General features: G+C 27.3%; 2 protein-coding genes across 4 annotated transcripts; both read right to left on the bottom strand.

Moving 5' to 3' along the window:
- Positions 1 to 109: 109 nt before the first annotated feature.
- Positions 110 to 18,932, bottom strand: LOC112694262 (dosage compensation regulator-like). Of its 3 annotated transcripts, XM_025569684.1 has the most exons (23): positions 18,168 to 18,932; positions 17,793 to 18,035; positions 15,397 to 15,569; positions 15,265 to 15,321; positions 15,060 to 15,187; positions 14,933 to 14,979; positions 14,638 to 14,864; positions 14,384 to 14,554; positions 13,873 to 14,067; positions 13,594 to 13,807; positions 13,298 to 13,537; positions 13,043 to 13,230; positions 12,867 to 12,984; positions 11,804 to 11,895; positions 10,257 to 10,463; positions 9,987 to 10,161; positions 9,645 to 9,830; positions 4,434 to 4,609; positions 4,201 to 4,371; positions 788 to 907; positions 585 to 691; positions 273 to 502; positions 116 to 213 (listed from the first exon to the last, which is right to left on the bottom strand). In XM_025569684.1, exons 2-22 carry the CDS (start codon positions 17,938 to 17,940, stop codon positions 298 to 300), a joined length of 3,345 nt encoding a protein of 1,114 aa, XP_025425469.1. In that variant the 5' UTR covers positions 17,941 to 18,035; positions 18,168 to 18,932; the 3' UTR covers positions 116 to 213; positions 273 to 297. The 3 variants fall into 3 exon arrangements, with proteins under 3 accessions (XP_025425468.1, XP_025425470.1, XP_025425469.1); XM_025569683.1 differs by having other exon boundaries at positions 110 to 502; positions 18,168 to 18,931; XM_025569685.1 differs by lacking the exons at positions 15,265 to 15,321; positions 15,397 to 15,569; positions 17,793 to 18,035; positions 18,168 to 18,932 and having other exon boundaries at positions 110 to 502; positions 15,064 to 15,115.
- Positions 5,840 to 6,943, bottom strand: LOC112694265. The gene is made up of 2 exons (XM_025569686.1): positions 6,107 to 6,943; positions 5,840 to 6,032 (listed from the first exon to the last, which is right to left on the bottom strand). The coding sequence occupies exons 1-2, from the start codon at positions 6,368 to 6,370 to the stop codon at positions 5,925 to 5,927; spliced, it is 372 nt and encodes a 123-aa protein (XP_025425471.1). The 5' UTR covers positions 6,371 to 6,943; the 3' UTR covers positions 5,840 to 5,924.
- Positions 18,933 to 21,130: the final 2,198 nt, after the last annotated feature.

Raw genomic sequence — 21,130 nt, 5'->3', positions numbered from 1 at the left:
ATATAATAAAAGCAGGAATAAAATATAAAATATATAACTGTATACAGTATAAATGTAAATAAATTCAAATATAAAAACTATTTTTATAAGAATATACAATGTAAAAAAAATTGTTTAGCACTTAGACAATGAAATGTAATTAGTCCTTCATAAAAAAATAGGTATAAATTGTATTTTATCAATTTATTTATGATGATAGTTTTCGAATCATACCTACATAAACAATTTCAATCAATTAACACAATAATTGAAAATACAGTACGCATAGTTACTTAGTTTCTATACTACTTTTCACCATTAATCAAATTTTATAGGATATAAATTATGTCTTCCTGCGTTATAATTACACAAATTTGTTAAAATACTGATAAGTCTAATATCAGTCTCATTCAATTTTGATATCAATTTTGGATTTTCAGCAGTTCTTACAATTAAATCATCAATTGCTGGCCTCAAAGCAACAATAGCAGCAGCAACTTTCACATCCATTCTTAAATAAATCCTATGAATAAAATTATTTCTATTATATATTTTACCACATTGTATTACAATAACAATAGATAATATATTTATTAATTACAAACCAATCATCCAATACAACTAAACTGTCCATATATTCAACTTTACGAGCCCCAAATAATAAAAGATGTATAGGAGTCACCATAGTTGAATGCATACACATTACATTTACCTAAATTTAATATAAAATATTTAGTTAAACAAATAAAAATTTAAATCAATAATATTTCATTTAACTAGTTGATGCTTATTATCATTAAAAGCTTACTTGTTCTTCAAATACAAAAAATGGAGATTGAAATTTATCCGCCAATTTTTGGTTTTTAAATTTAGGACTATTAACAGAATGTCTACTTACAACAGCAAAATCTTTAGACCTTATATTTACCTAAGTACAATTAAAATAAATAAAAAATAATTAAATTCAATAAATAAAATTAGTTAAAAAACAATAAAATGTAAAAAAAAACGGTTATGAATGCATCAAGTTACTGTTAATTCTAGAGTCTGGACAAAAGTAATTTAACATATTACCCACTCTAATCTCGGTTCAATATATAAAATAAAGTAACTGTAAAATATAAATTGTCTAAAAAAAAAATTGACTGAAATATAATATTATTTGAGTGAGAATTAAAATTTAAAAAATCAAACTAAAATTTAAATGCTTACTGAAGATAAACATACATCCAAAATTTTCTTTTTAACTCGGATATGTTAAATTTTGGAAAATTAACATGACAATTTAACTATAAGCATATTACTTGATTATTTAGTGTTATTGTTAATATCCAGTGCCGGATCTAGTATATTTTTTACCCGGGGCAAAGTATAAAATTAGCGCCCTTCCTCTTTGTTATGCCCACAATTATACTTATGTAATAGTTAAACTCTTAAGAAAAAAAAATCGAAGAGAATAAAAGAAAAAATATATCTATTTGCTAGATTAGAAAAAATAAGTATTAAATAAAAAACTTTAAATACAAATTAATACAAACTAATACATGAAAATAATCATTATACAATAATCAAACAAATTATCATTAAATTTTGATTTTTCTTGCTTTTCTAGCGGCAAAATCGTTAATTATATCATCATAATCTAAATTTTTGGCAATTTGATTTTTGATTGAAATAATTGAATTTGATAGTTATTACATGTAGAAGAAAAATTAATTTATCAGTATTGTTAATCGGGTTTTAACATCATGTGTTGTCTGATTATCGTAATTTATAGTTTGTAGATATCCTACTAACAATAAAATATACTACAATGAGTTATAGAAAATATATTTAGTAGACAATTAATATCCATTGGGTTTTTGAGTTTTTCCTATTGTTATTATAACCATAAAGTCAAATGGAAATAGAAATTGTAATTTGTATACTTTTATTTAATACTTTTATCATAAAATGAATAAAAACTATTAATAAATATACACAACTTATTTTGTAATTTGGCTCCCCCCGACCAAAACTTCCGTGGTAAATGCCCCTGTTCGCCCCCCCCTAGATCCGACCCTGTTAATATCATTCTACTTAATAACATACAAAATCTAGAAAAATAAAATCCACCAGTATCTATAAAATGAACTAACAAAAATAATTTAGCATAATTTTTGGCATTATACTGCATTATTTTTTTTTTTTCTTGCATCTTGAATATTATGGATATTGTAACCACGATTTAATTTAAATTTTTAAATTAATAAAGAATGATCATTTTTTATTACACAGAATAATTATAATTTATAAATGAATTAATAAATAATTAACTAATATTCAATAGACTGAATTCTGCACATTGAAATTATTCAGTACTCTTAATATTATAATTCAACATACATAATATGTATGAATAGAAATAGCATTTATGGTTTAAATGCAGTTGGTTTTAAAACTTAGTATGTGCAGACATTGTACACCAATCATTAACTTTAAATTCAAACCGCTCGAAATATTTTATAATTATCAATACCATGACAAAAAAAACGTAGAATGTTCTATGATCGTTGAGTATTTAATGAATCATGGATTTATGCTTTTTATCGAAAATAACGGTAAACTGTTACAGTGGCGTATCTACGGGGCTGCAGCTCCCCCCACCACCGAAATGTTAAGAAAATTATATTAATGTTCTATGAAAATTGCTAAAAAAGTAAAAATATTTAAAAATATTAGTATTAACACTTTACAACTATCCATCTGTGTTGGTAGGTATTTAATGCATATAATATTGTGGCATCGGTCGTGAATCGCGAATCACGAATTCAACTTCAGAGTCAAAACTGGTCGCACTCGCATTATTATCTCTATTCATAGAAATATTGAAATTTCAGATTATCGAATATTTGATACATTTGTTAACAGCGGAAAAATTAAAATTTTCATTTCAATTTTTTGTTATTTTTATTTCATCATATTATATTCATGTTTATTAAGTAGGGGTTTGTTTTATTATATCAAATTTTGGTCTATTATATTATGTCCTATTAAAAAAAAAATCATTGCTATTGTTATTATTTTTTTTTAATAAGTAATATGTGTAAAATAATTTATTTTATAATACTATAAAATACAATATCCAAAGTATTTAAAGTTTACAAGAGTATTATTAAATCAATATATGTTTAGGGTTATAGATACCAAAATCTAAAATATAACTTTGACATCCACATATTAGACTTGTGGTAGAATCTATCTAAATCACCGCTGTGTAAAAATTGATCAGCCCACCCGAAAAAAAATCCTGGCTACACCACTGAACTGTTATGCTTAATTTGTTAAAAAAATATTTTATCTGTATAATATGATGTTAAACGCCACTATGAGACAGAGCATAAATTATTACTGCTTTTAGTAGCACTTATCGATGTGAATAGCCATATCAGTAGTTAAATATCAGTTTTAAAAATATCAACATCCAATATGAAAGCGAATATCAATGAAATAGCCGAAAAAATTCAACATCAAAAATCACATTTAAATCTTGAAATTGTTTATTTAAAAATATTTATACACTCAAGAATTAATTAATATATATATATTTTTTAATTTTTTTAATTTTCTCTACTTATGTATTTTATTCAAATCTAGTTAATAAAGACAACCTCGAAATGTAAAACTCATAATATGAATGTAGCTAGGTATCCATAAATATATAAGTATTATATGTTAAACTTGTATTTTCAATAACGTTTTTTTTTAATTTTGTATACGGCCCTCAATGAAAATCTGATAAAAAAAATATGGCCCACGTAAGTAATAAGGTTGCTGACCCCTGGTTTGGTTGATAAAGTGGAATTGCTGCAAAGCATAGTTTTCACTTCAAACCTTGGCTCAACTAGTTTTTCCACTCTGAGAAAGCAATTTATCTAAAGCAGTAGTCTAAAACATATAGCCCATGAACTCACCCTCTTTGAATGTGGCTCACAGTAAAAATTTGTTTAGTAAAAAATTCATTTTTGTTGTATAATTATTAATAAATAAAGTTTGGATCTAGCGAGGTCTGGTATAGAGAAAGAGAAAGACAATCGATTATCTCAACTTTTCAAATTAGTGCATGATAAAAATTTAAATAATTCATCAATTTCTAAACTTTGGCAATCTAACTAGGTATTAATCTATTTACAGTCATATTAAGTCATACAAAACAAGAAATAAATAATATAATGCAATTACCTTACGGTTTTCCTTGTAGGAATATATATTAGGATAAAATGCCATTGTGAGAAGTGCAGGTATCAAATCTAATTGAGGCTCTACAACTCCAGTCTTACCGAAATCAAAATCTTGCATTTCAAAACAAGATTTAGGAAAACCAAAACTCATAAATATTTTTATAATTTGATTCTAGAAAAAAAAAATCATTGAAATTAATTATACATAAAGATAAAACTATTTGAATTGCTTACTTTAATATTGTTGGTGGTTATTAACCCAGAATTAGATAAACCAAATTCTTCTAAAATATCATTGTCATTTGAGATACAGTAATCATTTGATGAATTCCATTGCATAAAGGCATTTAAAAAAACCAATTGATCTGAACAGCGATTAGCAGAAAAATTATTCTTCATTGTATGTTGATCTAAAGAGTAGTTATATTGATTAAACAATCTGATGAGATAAGTCATAAGGTAAGTATCTATAAATTATAACACTATAATATATCATAGAATTATAAAAACAAATATAAGCTTAGATCTAAGCTCAGTTTAAAAACAATACTTCATGCCAACCTCATAATTTTTGATTCTCAAATAATTTTCAAATAATATATGTATTATTAGTAGCACCAGATCTAGAGGGAATATCTGAGGACTCATGCCCTGTCTGCTAATTACAGAGAAGCACAAGTTTCAAATTTTCAATGTGTATTTTTTGTTGTTTTGATTTTTTTCAAAAAAAAATTGAATCATTTGTGAAAAATATATTAATAAAAAATAATTTATTATATGTAGATATATTAGAGTTAGATGGGTTTACTCAACATCTAATCCATAATCTAATAATTGAAAATAAATTAATAAATTATTGTTTTCATGACATTTTGATTTAAATTCTTAAAAATGGTTTTCAAGATGTTTATTCCAACATAAATACAGCTATCAAATATTTCTTACTTTACCTATGTCATAGGCATCTTGTGAATGCAATGTTAATTAACTGAAACTTATTACATCATATTTAAGATTGACTATAAAAAAAAAAAGATTAAATAATCTGTCACTCATATCCATTGAGAAATTGTTAAATTTGTAAATTATGAAAACATCACAAACAAATTTGTTTCAAAAAGAGTAAGAAATTTATTAGTATAGTTTATTTGTAGTAGTTGTTTTATTGAATTACGATGACAGCTTAAGTTTAAACCAGGGCTTAAAACCGAATCTAGGACGTCTCCCCCCCCCCGTGCCTCCCCCCGATTAAATGGACGTTTCGCCCCCAAACAGGACAATTTCCCCCCGGACAAAAAATAAAAATATTAATAATATATAAAACAATAATATATGTTATTATATTATGTGGTATACAATAAAATTCTTAACTTTTTCACAAACTTATTTTAGTAAGATAGCTCACGGAAATTAAAAAAATTAAAATATTATCATTTGAAAAACTTTCACATAATTGTTTTAACCTATCGTCTGTTTCTAAATTATCACGAAAAGCTCCTGCTCTATAATTTAATATTTTTACTAATGCACTTGAGTTGCTCATCTGTAGAGCTTCAATAAAAAGCCAAATATTAGGATGATTAATTCTCACTAGTTTAGTAAATTTATTATTCCACCCTTCCGAAATATTGTTTGTTCTACCTATATCAGCTTTAGTTAAGTCAAACAAGTTCCATATAGAAGGCGGAAATAACGGTGGTTTTCTTGTAAGTATGTATTTTAAGTCTATGTCTTTTTTATTTCTATAACGATCGTTAACATAAGTTGTATCAAAGTACGTAAGAATTTGATCAGCATCTTGGTTATGAAATTTTTCATATAAAATTTCCATACCTAAAACACAACCACAATCTACATTTAACTATTTGTGAACCAAAAAAGTTATATTACCTCATAGGTATATTTACCTTTTTTGACAAATTGACTGGTAAAAATGCAAGACCAGTTATCATTGCAATATCTCGTTGAAATTGTTTGTCTTCTTTATATTTTTTGACTAGCCCACACTCTTGGATTTTGCGCCATACTGATTGACACAGGTGAAAATAGCAACAGTGAACTTTTACTTTTGGTAGTACTTTTTCAATTGCAAGAATGACAGCTTTTTCAAAGTCTATTGTTATTTGTACCACTTCACGTTTTGGACATTTTTCACAAATAATAGAAAGCATTTCGGTATAAGTTTGTTTTTGTTTTATTTTGAAGAAGTATATACACCAAAGGAATTGTTGTTGAGTCTATTTTACCATGAATAATATAAACTTGATTAAAGCCTGTAGGCGCAGTTGAAAATGTTCCATCCATGTACCAATACGTTGACGTTTTTAATATTTGCAGACTTTCAGGAGATAAAAAAATTATAATTCTATTTTCATTATTTTCATTGTCGTATAATAAAAATGGCTGAGGATTTTCACCTCCTGTTGTTGCCCATATACCAGTAACTTTCAACTCATATACTGGTCTAAGGGTGGATAAGATGCATTTTTAACTCTTCTTAAAAATCTTTTTTACGCTGTTTTCTGCAGACATTAACAATGTTGCTTCGTTAGATAAATTTATTACGGCTTTGGAAAATATAATAGAAGGGGGTTCAGAATTATTTTTTGCATTATTTTTTCATTGATGATAATGATTTTATTACCTCTACTTCAACTGGGCAGGCATTATGATTATGGTCAGTTTTAGAAACAATAACTTTAATGTTGACATCAGTTGTAATACTTCCTTAACAATTATTTTCATTGTTTTTTAGATTTTTTTACACAATTCCAACGTATACCCACTTTAACAAGTTTTTGTTTTACATATACGAAATCATCAAATATGATTTTTTTTACCACCTCTTTTAGTTTCTACTATTTCAATTTTGAAATACACAAGAATGAACAATTTACACGCTTCGCAAAATATCACGAACTATACTAAGAGACCTAAAGGCAATATATATTGTAAATAGTTTAGATAATTTGAGTTTGGTTTATCAATCATTACCCATTTAATTGGGTAATAAAAGTTATAACTCCATAACGTGAATGATTATATTCGATAGGTACTGATATGATGATCGTATATCTGGGGTAAAACCAAAGAACCAACTGTCTAACCTATAATTAAAAATTAAAATATTTTTTTTCGGGGGGGAACTGTCTCAGTCCGGGGGGAAACGTCCAATACCGCTAAAATCATCGTGGGGGGATGAAACGGGGGAAAACGTCCAAATACCCTTAAAACCGGTAAAAAACCGTAAATTTGGTTACCCAAAATCGATAACCGCTTTTAGTTTTGGAATGCTGGAAGCGTTATTTGTTATCGGAAATCAAGGTAAATTACTAAATATTAACATCAAAGTGATTACCTCGTATTTTCAATCCCGGTTTTATAACCAAAACTTATTCCCGAACAAAATAGTTAACAGTTTTTTCGTGGTATTAATACTTGAATTATGTCATGACTATATTATACTATTATAGTTGAATTTAATTTTCCTGCTATTTTTAAATATTTTTTTATAATTAATTAGCCCCAATTAATGGCTGTCGAGTATTGCTTATCTGTTGTGAATATTATATATATATAGGTATAACTATACCTTATAAATACCGTCATAAACGTCGTTGTTGTGGTACGCTGATTCCTATTAAATAGTTGGTAGAATAGAGGCTTAGTCCATTTAGTATTAATATTTTAATACTGTTGTTTTCATATCTGCTCATCCATTTTTTCGAGTACTGCATTATATACAATATAACCAAAAAGTTCTGTGGCAATGTATCAATCTAAGTGTCATCGTAGGAAATTATTATATAATAAATTTCGGTAATTTACCGTTATAAATAAGAAAATTATAATACATTTTTTTATGCAATTTAGTTTTTTGATTATCATTGTCTTGATCATAATATGTTTTAAACTTTAAAGCAGTTTGAAAAAATAAATATAGAAATTGAGTGAAATCGACCAAATTAAAGCATATTAAGTTTTTGATTTTATAATAATAAAATTTGTATTATCAACCCACGAGTCGCCTAAATAAACGATTTTAAAAATGATCAAAAAATTGAAAAATGTGATTTTTAAAAACCGGTTTTAACCGGTAAACGACTCCCAAAAAACCTTATCATCGGCTTTTAAACGATTAACGGTTATTATGGTTTTTGAAATATCCTTAGAAACGGTTACCGGTTACTATAATATCGAAATTAAACGATAACCGATTACCGGTTTTAAAAAATTTTCTGCTCCTACCGGAGCCGATTACCAACTTTATTAGGAACAGTTTTAATCCCTGGTTTAAACCTACTATCAGTTTTTAGTTTTTTAAAAGAAAATTAATATTTTAATAAAATATGAATGTAAGTCTTTATTTAGTGCGATTGTGAGAGTATTGAATTCAACTTATTATGTATATATACTTTGAGATTACCTATAATAATCTCATTTCAGGTGAATTATTAATTGGTAACTTTTAGGGACACTAATATTACCCTGGGTAACATAATTTGTAGATCCGGCACTGATTATTAGATAGTTAACGTTTTTCTCTCCAATACAATATTAAAGTTAAGGCCACTCTAAGAAATGTTTTAATTTTAACTAACTCTTAACGATAATTTTATTGCTGATTTCTCTTAACTCATTATACATTAATAGCCAATGACAAGATCATTCTATCCACTAATGAAACTGTGCACCATTTAAAACACCACACAAACCTCATCATAAGGTAGAAAAAAAATGTTGATAAAAATCAATGAGTGCAAGTTAGCTCATATTCTTTGTCTTCTATTGAGACAAATGAGTAAAATAATGTAACCATTTCAAAAAATGACCTATACCGTATTCTACACCATTAAATCTTTTAAAATCCAAATTCTATTTCACAGTGCAAATTGTTTGAGAACGTTCAACATTTTTTACCTCAAAATTGACTCGTTTGCACACAACGAATCCCGCTGTTAAACTAAAAATGGCCGACTCATTTGCGCACGATATAAACAATGCGTAAATAAATATTTTGTATTTTTAAATTTTGACTTACCTTACCAAAAGCAATTGAATTATCGGTATAAATTATCAATCTGTATTCTATATCAATATTAGGGCTTATGAACCTATTAATATCCTGACTACTAGCAAGACCGTAACTGGGGGGGTCCAGGGGTCCGGACCCTTCCCCCCTCCCCGAAATTTTCAAAAGTAGAAACATTTTAGGGGTGAATATAGTTTATTAACTATAAATTGTATTAAATAATAATGTTAGACCCCCCGAAATTTTTTTCCAGTAACGACCTTGACTACTAGTGCTACAAATACATATAATGTTTTAAAATATCAATATTATCCTAAGAATTTATTATGTAAACTTGTATAAACTTTTCAAAAAAAGCAACAAATAAGTTTAAATAATCATATTTTTATAGATAAAATAAATCTATTACTCACCATCATAATCACCAATAAATATATCATATTTAGTAGATGAACCGGCTGCTATTGTACTTAAAGAATCACCAAGCATTAATATATTTCCCAAAATCATCATACGACCAAGTTGTGGCTCTAAAGGCAACTGTGCTAAAATATTACCAAGCGCTGTGAGTTCACCATTTCCATTAAGACATTTAATTTCTAAAATATAAAATAAAAAAAATAAATAGTAAATAATATGAAACATAACTAGAGGTATTTTTATCAACAAAAAAAAAAAAAAACATGTAACTACATAAAATAGTGAATTTGAAACAAAAATATGATTAATGTATCAATAAAAATATAAATATTTACCTTTTAGTACAGTTATAACATTCTTAATAGCTTCCTCAGGAGGTGGATCAATGGCCTTCTTCAAAAATGTATTAATATCTCCCAATTTTAACAATTTAATAGTTAAACCAATTTTACTTAGAGAACAATTAATTAATTCAGGTGAAATATTATCATTTAATTTATTAAACCGTTCCTAAAAATATATACAGAAACTTAGAACACAATAAATATATATTTCAAAAAATATTTATTAACAAATTATAATAAATTTAAACTATTAAGTATTACCTTTGAGTATAAATTAAAACATACACCCGCTTGGACACGACCAGCACGTCCTTTTCTTTGTTCTACATTAACTTTAGATGCCCAAACTGTATTCAATTTAGTAATATTATCAAAAAATTCAACTGTTTTTACCTTTCCATAATCAATAACAAACACAACATCATCAATAGTAACTGATGTTTCAGCTATATTCGTGGATAAAATAATCTAAAAGATAAAATGAATTTAAGTTAAAAGAATTTAAATTTGACAACAAAAATACAGTAAAAATAATAAATAATAAAAATGCTCATAATAATTTATTACCTACAAAATGAATTCAAATAAAATAATTAAAATAAAACATGTAGCAAATTTACTAAAAAAAAAAAAGTTAGTCTTAATTTATTAGAAATAGCCTTATTTATTTATTTATTTAACATGTTGGTAGATATGAGATTATTATAATTTACAATAATAATTCGGCTAATAAACTTAAACAAAGAGTTACATACATTTCTAGTGAATAAAATAAATATTTAAATAAAAATTCCAAAAATATCAAAAAATTATACTATTTAAATAATATATTTATATTTAATTATTAAAATAAAAGCTTACTCTAGTATCATAATATAAACCTGATTGAGAATATATACCAGTAAATAATTCTTTTATAAAAAAAGTATTATATAATAGTTATAATTATTAATAATTTACAATAATATAATAGTTATTAATAATATATAATACATGGGTCTATATAATCGTATATAGTAATATATAGTTTTATTAAAAAATTATTTAAGTATTATATAATAGTTGAAAAGGGGGAAGAGTTTAGAGGAAGAAGGTAAAAATGCCATTCTTACCTTCTTCCTCTAAACTCTTCCCCTTTTGCAACTTTCATATTGAAGAAGCTTTGTGCAACCTATACTATCTCATTTTCAAATTCCTATAACTTTATTTCTCTGGATTATCTTTATTCACTCATCTTCCCTAGGCGCCACCAGTCAACCAATATCAATGTTCACCTCAAATCTAGATCTCCTCCTGCCATACCCTTTATCCAGGGGTGTATACAAAGGGGGAATGTGGGGGTCAGATCCTCCCCCATAGGTCTTTTTAAAATTGTATAAAATAGTGTTCTTAATGTAAGGAAATTATAAGGAAACAAAAAAAAATAAAGGATTTATTGTAATTATTTCAACACATTCAATATATATATTTTTTATTATTTATCATTGAAATGTGCAACTACTTAGGTTTAGGAATTTTCCTTCCATAATAATTTTTTTGCAACTGATCCCCCCCCCCCCCCAATACAAAAGTTATGTAAATTCCACTGCCTTTATCGCCTCCATTAACCCAAGTTCTAGCTTCCTAATTCAAACAATAATGAATAATAATGGTTGCTCCTTTTTCCCACACTCTAAGACAATCCTAAAAACTGTCAATGCAATTGTTATGCTATAAATAAAGATACTTCAATAATAAAAAAATAAAAAAAATTATACAATTAAAACAAAACTCATAATATTTAGTATTAATATTTAGTATTATATTACTTTTCGTTTTCCATTAGGAGCAGACTTGAATACTTTATGTTGTTCAGCACGAGATAGTGTTGAGTGAAGAGGCAAAATAGAAAACTTTTTGGCTAGATTAAACACAAAATGTTAATTAAAATGTTAGGTTAAGTTAAAGTTATTTAAAAAGTTATAGTTAAAGTAATTTGGCAATAAATGTAACGAAAAAATAACCTCTTAAAAATGTTACTTCAGCAGTAATATTTAGAGCGAATGTATGAGTACAATATACAGGTTATGAATAATTTCCCATCTTAGGTTTCCCTAATAATTTCATTTTCCAATAGGATATTTTTCCAGTTCAATTCACATTTTATAATATATTTTGTATTATTTTTAGTTAACACAAATTCAATAAAATCACCCCTATAAGTATGACATTATTGGGAAGACATATAACATTTTTATTTTTGTTAGTTGTATCTCATCCAATCACATTATATAAAACCATATATAACTTATTGAGGTTCTTAAAAATAATCAAACTTTACAGAGGTAAAAATGTATCAGTTAATCATTACACAGTAATCACTAAGAAAAAAAGAAAATTACTGAAATGTAGCTGGAAAATATTGTACCTTCATACAACGAACATGATATATTAAAACATACTTAAGTGAAATCTAAAAATAATTTAGAATTTAAGATTAGATTTAGAAATATAAAAATAAATTTTCATATTTTTCATAATTAGATTAAGTATTTGTTTGTATTACAAAATAAAAACAAAAATATCAATTAAATACATGGAGTCCACAATCATGTAGGTAGTATTTGGTAAAAATATTATAAGACAGCAAATTTATTAACCAAAAATAATACCAAACTTACTATAAAATATGAATTTGACAGGAAAGTATTTTTTAAGTATATGTATAAGACAAGTAAATGGTGACGGATAAATATAAGATAGGGAATTGACCAAATACCCAATAAACAATTGTTTGCATCTATGGCATAAGCAAATCAAAGTAATATTATTTTAAATGATGGCTTAAAAAAATTAAATAATGTTAAACATTATATTATGTATAATAATTACCAATATTTATTGTTTTTTCTAAGTGTTCATTCAACTCCGAAATCCAAGCCCATCCAGGTAAAAATATTAAGATAGCACCTTTCATTTTTAATTTATTTTCAATATAAATTAACAAAGACTATAAGAATAATAACAGTTAGTTTTTTCTAAATTTTAAATAAATTTATACTTATTACTTCAACAATTTCTAGATGATGACTATCTTCATCAATTAGGGCAACTTTATTTCTTATATTTATAGGATAAGCCTTAGAAACCATCAAATTACAATTCACTTGTTTTTCATCAATTTTGTTTTTTTTTATTAGATTCTTTATTTTTGGTGTAAAATTTAGCATTTGCACAATATCTTCCAAAAAATATTCTACAAACCAATAAGTTTTTAAAAAAATTAACAATTTTTTTTTTCTATTTTTAAAATGCATACTAACCTTTCACAGGATAGCAACGTCCTTTTACATCAATGATTGGACAGTTGTTAAAATATTTACTAAATACTTTTAAATTAGCATTTGCAGACATAAGAATCACTCTCAAATCTGGATACTTCTGCACCATATTTTTTAAAATTATTAATAAGAATTCACTGTCTGCACGGCGTTCATGAATTTCATCAACAATTACATGTGATACCCCAATTAAGCCATTTTTCAATTTACGAATCAAAATTTCTAAATATAAATAAATAAATAAAAATTTTCAGAAAAACAATTTAAGAATTATTTACCAGTTGTGCAAAATAAAATAGCTCCAAACTTCCGAGGATTTATATTATCAAATCGAACAGCATATCCAACACTTTTTCCTAAATTTTCTGCTCTTTCATAAGCCACTCGTTGTGCAATTGAAATCGCTGATACCTTTCTTGGTTGTGTACAAATTATGTTACAATATGCTCCTTTTTTAGTGTGAATGTATTTATCAAGGATGAATTGACAGACCTAAATTTTCAAATATTTAAAAATTAAAAATCACAAGGAGTTAAATAAAACAAGAATATACAAACCTGAGTAGTTTTTCCACAACCAGTACCCCCATGAACAATAACTACAGAGTTATTTTTAATTATGTCCAAAATGTCATGCTTCTTATTAAATATAGGTAGATCTGCTCGGTCTTTAATTCTTTTCTGGAGTATTAATGATTTTTTTTTTTTTTCAGTATATCTCTCTATCTTGTTACTAAGTTGAGTTAAAGATTTCTATAAATAAATTAATAAAATTAATAAATTTGACTATACAAAAATATGTAAATTACAAAAGACAATAGTTTTATCATAATATAAATTACCCTTTTTTACTTCATTTAAATAAAAAATATTATCACTGAATACCACATAAAAAATAATTTTATTTATCTTTGACATACATTTTTTAATTTATAATAATTAATAATCATAACTAGTTTAATTAACAAACAAAATTAATTTATATTTTAGTCACTTTATATAATTATTAACTACGTTATTGATTTTTCTTTCAATTAAATGTAAATTGAAGTATAAATGTAAAACTTACACTATTATTTATTTGAATTCCCAACCATGCATTCCATTTGGCAGTAGGAGGAATCCACAAAAGAACATTGGAACTAAATTCATTTAATCGACTGGTTATTCTAGGAGCTTTGACATTCGTAGAAACATGGTTTAGAAGAAATGTCTCACCTTTTTGAATAACAGTATTTTTCTATTTATAAACAAAATTATTTTATTTATTTATGTTAATATTATTATAACTTATAATAATCTCATGAATGATTAAAAACTTACATTAATCATAAGTCTAATATTAAGATCTTTCAATAAACAATAAACATCATTCACCAAATCGTTATTGACACAGACATCAAAGAAATTAAAGATAGATTTTTCGTTTTTTTTCTGAGAAGTCAAACAATGTTTAATTAGACCTAAAGCATATAGTTTTCTGACCAAAGAAAGTTCACATTTTTCAGTAGCTGACTTTTGAGATACATCAGTTTTATAAACAGTAATAGCTAAAATAGAAATGTACTCAATAAAAAAGGTAACTAAAAATAGGTAACTAACAAATCAATAAAATTACTTTTCTTTAATTCCTCAATAAATATTGACATCTTAACAATGTAATACCTAAAAAGTTTAATATATGATTAAAATGAATAAAATACATAAAAATATTTATAGCGAAAAAAAATTATAAATGTATTTACTTTCCATTTACTGTACAATTTGTTGTATAACAATTTTTTTCATGAGATTTAATGTATGTCTTCAATCTATTTTTAGCTTCAATAATAGTCCAATTACTTTGAACGAGGTTCTTATCAACATTTTTGGACTAAAAAGTAAATACAAAATATAAATTAAATAGTTAGGTGAAATTTAAATAAAATCTCGCAATATTCTTATATTTACCTCGTTAATTTCAGGTAATGGATTTATTTTTGAGTCTTTAGCATTTTTTTTAATTTTCTAATAAAATAAACATATATCATTATGTAAATATATTAAACATCGGTACAAATGAAATTAAAATTATTTTAATACCTCTAGAATGGAAGATGTTTCTAATTTTAATTCTTTTTGATGTACTAAAAATAATAGAAAATCAGAAGTTGCTTTTTTTTTTGCAGATTTAACAGTTTTTGAGTGTCCATGGCCTATATATTTATACCCAGGTATCATGAGCTCACATATTACCATGTGATCTAGTTGTCTTACTAATAGATCAAAATTAAATCAATAAATACATTTTTTAAAAGATGAAATAAATTAAACTGGTTTATGATACATGCATATATATATATATATATATATATATAATTTACACATTATATGTAATTAAACATGAAAATAAAATTTAACATCAAGCGCATTCAACACAACGTATACAATTAAAATTCAATATGATATATATTAAAACATACTTAAAATAAAAAGATTAATATCAATTCATTACAGGCATGTTTTTTTTTTACATAAAATATCAATATTCATTTCTACATACAATATATATATGAATATATTGATATTGTTTGACATTTTAATTTAGTAACTGGCAAATAAACCTAAAAAAGTAAAATAATGGTAAAAAGTAATGAAATTGGTACTATTTTATTTTAGACAATGTTTTCCAAATACATACTTTATTTCATGTAACTTTCAGATACTTCAAAAGTGAAATTATAATTTTTAATATTTATGGAATTTTTTGGTCATTTTGTTAGTTTTAGTACATATTTATTAATTTTACATATTACCTTATTATAATTTAATTAATGTAAAATATTTTCTAAAGATAACTTATAAATTACACATTTTTAATTAATTATCGCTGAACGGATAAGTCAAATTTTTTTTTTTTTTAATATTTCTTTTCTTGTCTGTAAATTTAAATTTAAATACTTAATAATAACAATTAACTTGATAAAAAAAAATATAGGTTATTGTTAGTTATTTATTAAAACATTTTTTACTAATCTTAGGTCACTTAAATGTATGCCCTGATAGTGACTAATATATACCCATATAAAGTATCCACAACACCACTTTTACATTTAATATTATTAATCATTGATTATTGATTTTTTTTTTTTTTTAATAATGTAAGGTATACTACAACACAATATAGAACTGTAATTTAACTTTGGTTATTAAGAACCTCTACAATCAAAACATATAATTTGGGTTTTTAAATGAACAAATTGCGGTAATGGGCCTCAATGGCCTTTAAAATACCGAAGAAGAAGATAATGAACAAATAGTTTATTTGTAGAAATAAATAAATGCTTAGCCTGTAGTATTATAACTATAATAGAGTATTACAATTTATAATAATACTATTCCTTTGTAAAGTACTATTATTTACATAATATTATTTTAGTAAGATTATTTTCAGTACTATTTTAATGCATTTATTGTTTAAGAAAAATGTTAAGTCAGTTATTATCATATCATATTTCATATTTAACATAATGCTATGAAGGCATAATATGATATTCAACTTATTCCAAACAAGCACCAAATTGAAGAATAATTAAAAATTCAATAATTCCTAAGTTAAATATTTTATACATCAGTATATTATATTATCTACTGAACATGGTCGGAATATGTCAATCAGGGCTTCTTTTAAGGGTTTTTTTTAGAAATTCGCAAAACTTAAAACTCAACCCCCACCTCATATTCAAAAATATTACTCTCTATGTATAAGCCCCGCTGCGGTCGTGTAATAATATTGTGATAATAAAATAATAATAATAACAGTCTTAATAAACCTAATCTGATGATTAACAGACTCTCTAACTGCACTAGGCCATGAAGTCGATAACTACATTTTATTATTGTGAGAAATTTTATTTATAGATAGTATTTACAACTGCGCATTTTTCATTTAGGGTTAAACAAAATGTATTCAAATGCACGTTAAAATAAGTCCCAATGTCAATATATCTAATACACTAGTATCAAAATGTATGTATTATGAGTATATAACAAATTATTAAATAGTATTTGAATAAATAAGATTAAATAAGAATGTGTGTATGTGTGCAAGTGTGTGTTTATTATAAATAGGCAAATATATATTTTCTAAAAATCATTCCGATTACATAAATAATAGAAAAAAAATTATAATAAATGATGTCGTTATTATAATTATTTATTTATTATTTAAAGCTAATTATTGTTTATCATAATATGATGAATCATAACATTTATCATAACATGTGAATCATTTGTTTTCGTATGAATTTAATTACGTTAATTTTGTTTCACAAAATAAAATTCACATGATATTGTAGTTCTAGTACACAACTAACACACCGCATTTCAATATTTTTAAATCACTGACGGCATAGTTAGCTGTAATCGAATAAAACGCACGACATCTAAACAAATATAATGTAGTTAATATATACGTGTTATATAAATTGAATAGGTACCCGAAAATTTGAACTGAGGTTTCAAGTTTTTTTTCGAACACCATCGAGCCAGTGTTGTAGCAGGATTGTCGGTCTTGGCCGAGACGATTGTATCTGCGGTAGTTAAATTGGCCATGCTTGACGTTAAACGGCGAACACCGTCCATCATTAATACGACTGCAGATCAAACGTGCACAACGCGCTAAAATCTACGACGTCCGCGGAGGCCGTGTGGGTTGTTAATCACCTCGAGACAGACAAGACCTGTAAAAAAAATTGACTGTAATAATTAGAACAACGACGACGACGAACAATATTCGTGGACGCGCCCCGGTTACGAGATGTATTGCCGAGACGCCGGGGTTCATCCGATCGTGACACACGTCTTGTTCGTACCGGGTAGAAGTACTGTACAACGCAGTTGTTGTTGTCTCTCGATTTCGGCGACGGGAACGGGTTGAGCGCGTGAACCCGACGAAATCGAACAGCCGGATGCAAACACGAACGTGTGAACGGAGCAGCGGGTGCGCGAAAACACGCGGCGGGACGGCGCGAAAACGAAGAACTAACGGCGACGCGCGGCCGACGACAAATGACGGTTGCCAGACTGCGACGATTGCGTTCGCGACAGATTTTCCAGACACTCGGGTGTGTTCGGATTTATGACAGCTACCGCGACTGTATGATAATCGACATGGCCGAAAGACGCGGTACGACGTTTGCGGCCATTGTTCTCCGTCGGTGAGTACCGAAAATACCCACGTCCAACGCGGCCTGAAATAGAATACGTTTCCATTTGGGAGATCGTCGATCGGTTCGTTCGGTATCTATCGCGGACGGCCGATACCCCGCGGAACGTATACCTTGACATTTGTCGGTTAACAATCGTTTTGTTCCGCGGACGATGATGCGCACAACATGCCGCGTTTTCGTATTTGTTTATCAACGCTAGGGTCATCACATCGTTTTCTCCGACGAATGGCTACGAACAGAGGACGATGGAAACGTGCAGTTTTGCGTGTACCAGTAGTTGAGCCCTGTGTCCAACGTGAACGCGGCAAACTCGGATTTGCGACGTATAAAATATATGAATACTTAATTATTTACATTTGGAGGGGCTGGAGACATATTTCGTCGCCCCCCCCCTCTGTATTTTCGATATTACTCGACTACTGGTGTAATTTATTAGAAATTTAATAGAAATGTTCAAGAATTCCTTTGGTGTTAGCCGCGTTCACGTTAGACACGGCGTTATTCCCGTCACTCGCCAGCGTCTCTTATCGGGTGTCGAACAGTCGCCAGACAACCAGAGATTGTTGTAACAGCGTCGCATTTAGAATATAATATATTCTAAATGCGCCACTGTTACGTAAATTAATAAATAATGTTATAACATGGTCATAGGCGCAACTAGAACCCAAATATTGGGGGTGCTGAAATTGCTGAAAATTAAATTAAATGATATTTAACTGTAATTACTATAGTTTATATAGATCTGAAAAAAAAAACAAGAGTGCTACATTTGAACTCAGGGGTGCTAAAAACTCTTTTACGGCCCCCTAGTTGCGCCTATGGCACCCCGGGATGAAATTATTTTATTCCCCCCCCCCTTAAACCAACTTGTCGCTACTCTTTATAATCTCAGACCAGGGCCGAAATAAGAAATTTCGATTTTAATTTCAATATTTACTAATAACTATTATGTATTCATTGTATTATCCTTATTATTAATATTATTCTAGGATCAAAACCCTAAATTTATATTCATATTGAAGTACCTCCTATGGGAGGCCTCTTCTTTCAGTCTCTTCCGTCTATTTTTTTTTATCTATTACCACTTAAGCTTATTGTTTTAATTGTAACAGATAATAAAGAATTAATAAAGAATTTTGTTAAAAAAAAAAAAAATTCAATATTAATTATTGATATAAGTTTTTCTTAATTTCGATTTTGGTTTCAAATATTAATACTTGTTTTTTGCAATTTCATTTTTGATTTCGAATATCAATATTCATTTTTTTCATTATCGGTTTCAGAAATCGGTATTTATTTTTTTTCGATTTCGGGTTCACAACAGAATGTTATCCATGACTAAGGTGACCATACGTCCCGTTGTCTCCAGGAAAATTTTTGGGACACTAAAAGGTCCTGTTTTTAAAAAAATAGTAAAAATAACTTTCATTATAAGTAATAATTAAAATAATTTTAATCTGCCGATGAATTATTGTTTCTACCAGTATTATAATTAACTATTATGAGCGCATGTAACGTGTATATACTGAATTACTGTATGGATGACGAACGGAAACGGGACTATGTGGTGTATCGGAATATAACTACACTAATAAAATATAAAAAAACCTATTGCGGCGAACGATGTATCAATATAGACGTAATGTGTTATAATTAGGTTTCGGAAATTATAGGAGCCTGTTAAATTATTGCATTGAACCATAAATATTCTCGTTAAATTCATAGTAAACATTAAACAATAACAATAAATAACCACGAAAAATAATATTGAGTTTTATATGATACATGTTTTCCGCTTTATAAGCGTTGGGTTATGTAACATTATTTATTCGGGGGGGGGGGGGGTACAACCCCTTAACCCCTCCCCCCTGCGTGTGCCACTGTTTTCTTTAACGCCTTTTCTTTAAAGTATATAGAGTCCCCCTTCTTTAATTTTGCCAAATCAAGCACTTAAGATAATGACTAACATTATCAGCCGATAATCGGAATATAATAAACAAATGAGAGTAAAAATAAATTAAAATGCCGATACCAACGCGTAGTGGTGTGGTTACATAGAAAATAATTCGCTGAAAACAATTTAATTGGTAATGTGCACAGAAACGAATGTGCACATCAATTCCATTATAATCAGTGCCGCAACTACACACTATGGGGCTGGTATACAAATCTGAATTTGGGGCCTAAATATTTTTTCAAAAAAATATTTACCTACTATAAATAAAATATGTTAACCGGTGTTTATATTACATGAACAGTGGTCGAAATGGCTCAAGATAAGTGGAGGGATGCCTTACAATTCAAATTTCCTGATATCATCATAACATTCTTCACATCTTGTGTACCTATAATATATTTATTTATTTTTTTATAGTTCACATTAGGTATATTATCTTAGTACGTGGCTCCGTATTATACGAGTATAATACGGGTTACAAAATGGCTTAAGGTACGGTTTCCAAGCTGCGGCTGGCCGCAACGATCAGCCGCAACGATCAGCCGTAACGACTAAACGTTGCGTGCCGACTGGTTTCCTAAATACGACTAGACGTTGCGGCCGGAGTTCATTTTACCCTAATATTGTGTAGAGTACATACGTGTTTTTT

This window comes from Sipha flava, unplaced genomic scaffold (genome assembly GCF_003268045.1).
Source record: "Sipha flava isolate LNK unplaced genomic scaffold, YSA_version1 126_pilon_pilon, whole genome shotgun sequence".
Classification (NCBI taxonomy): Eukaryota; Metazoa; Arthropoda; class Insecta; order Hemiptera; family Aphididae; genus Sipha; species Sipha flava.
Note: the sequence above shows the minus strand (reverse complement) of the source record. Positions and strands in the feature narration are given on the sequence as shown.

What these genes read in the sequence shown, in the direction of transcription:
- LOC112694265 (XM_025569686.1), bottom strand. Translation starts at nt 6,370, where the DNA reads ATGCTTTCTATTATTTGTGAAAAATGTCCAAAACGTGAAGTGGTACAA. An exon ending in CAGTCAATTTGTCAAAAAAG is followed by an intron (nt 6,033 to 6,106) that starts GTAAATATACCT and finishes GTTGTGTTTTAG; the next exon opens with GTATGGAAATTTTATATGAA.
- LOC112694262 (XM_025569684.1), bottom strand. Translation starts at nt 17,940, where the DNA reads ATGATGGACGGTGTTCGCCGTTTAACGTCAAGCATGGCCAATTTAACT. An exon ending in AAACATCTTCCATTCTAGAG is followed by an intron (nt 15,322 to 15,396) that starts GTATTAAAATAA and finishes TTATTTTATTAG; the next exon opens with AAAATTAAAAAAAATGCTAA. An exon ending in TTAGTTGTATTGGATGATTG is followed by an intron (nt 503 to 584) that starts GTTTGTAATTAA and finishes TTTTATTCATAG; the next exon opens with GATTTATTTAAGAATGGATG.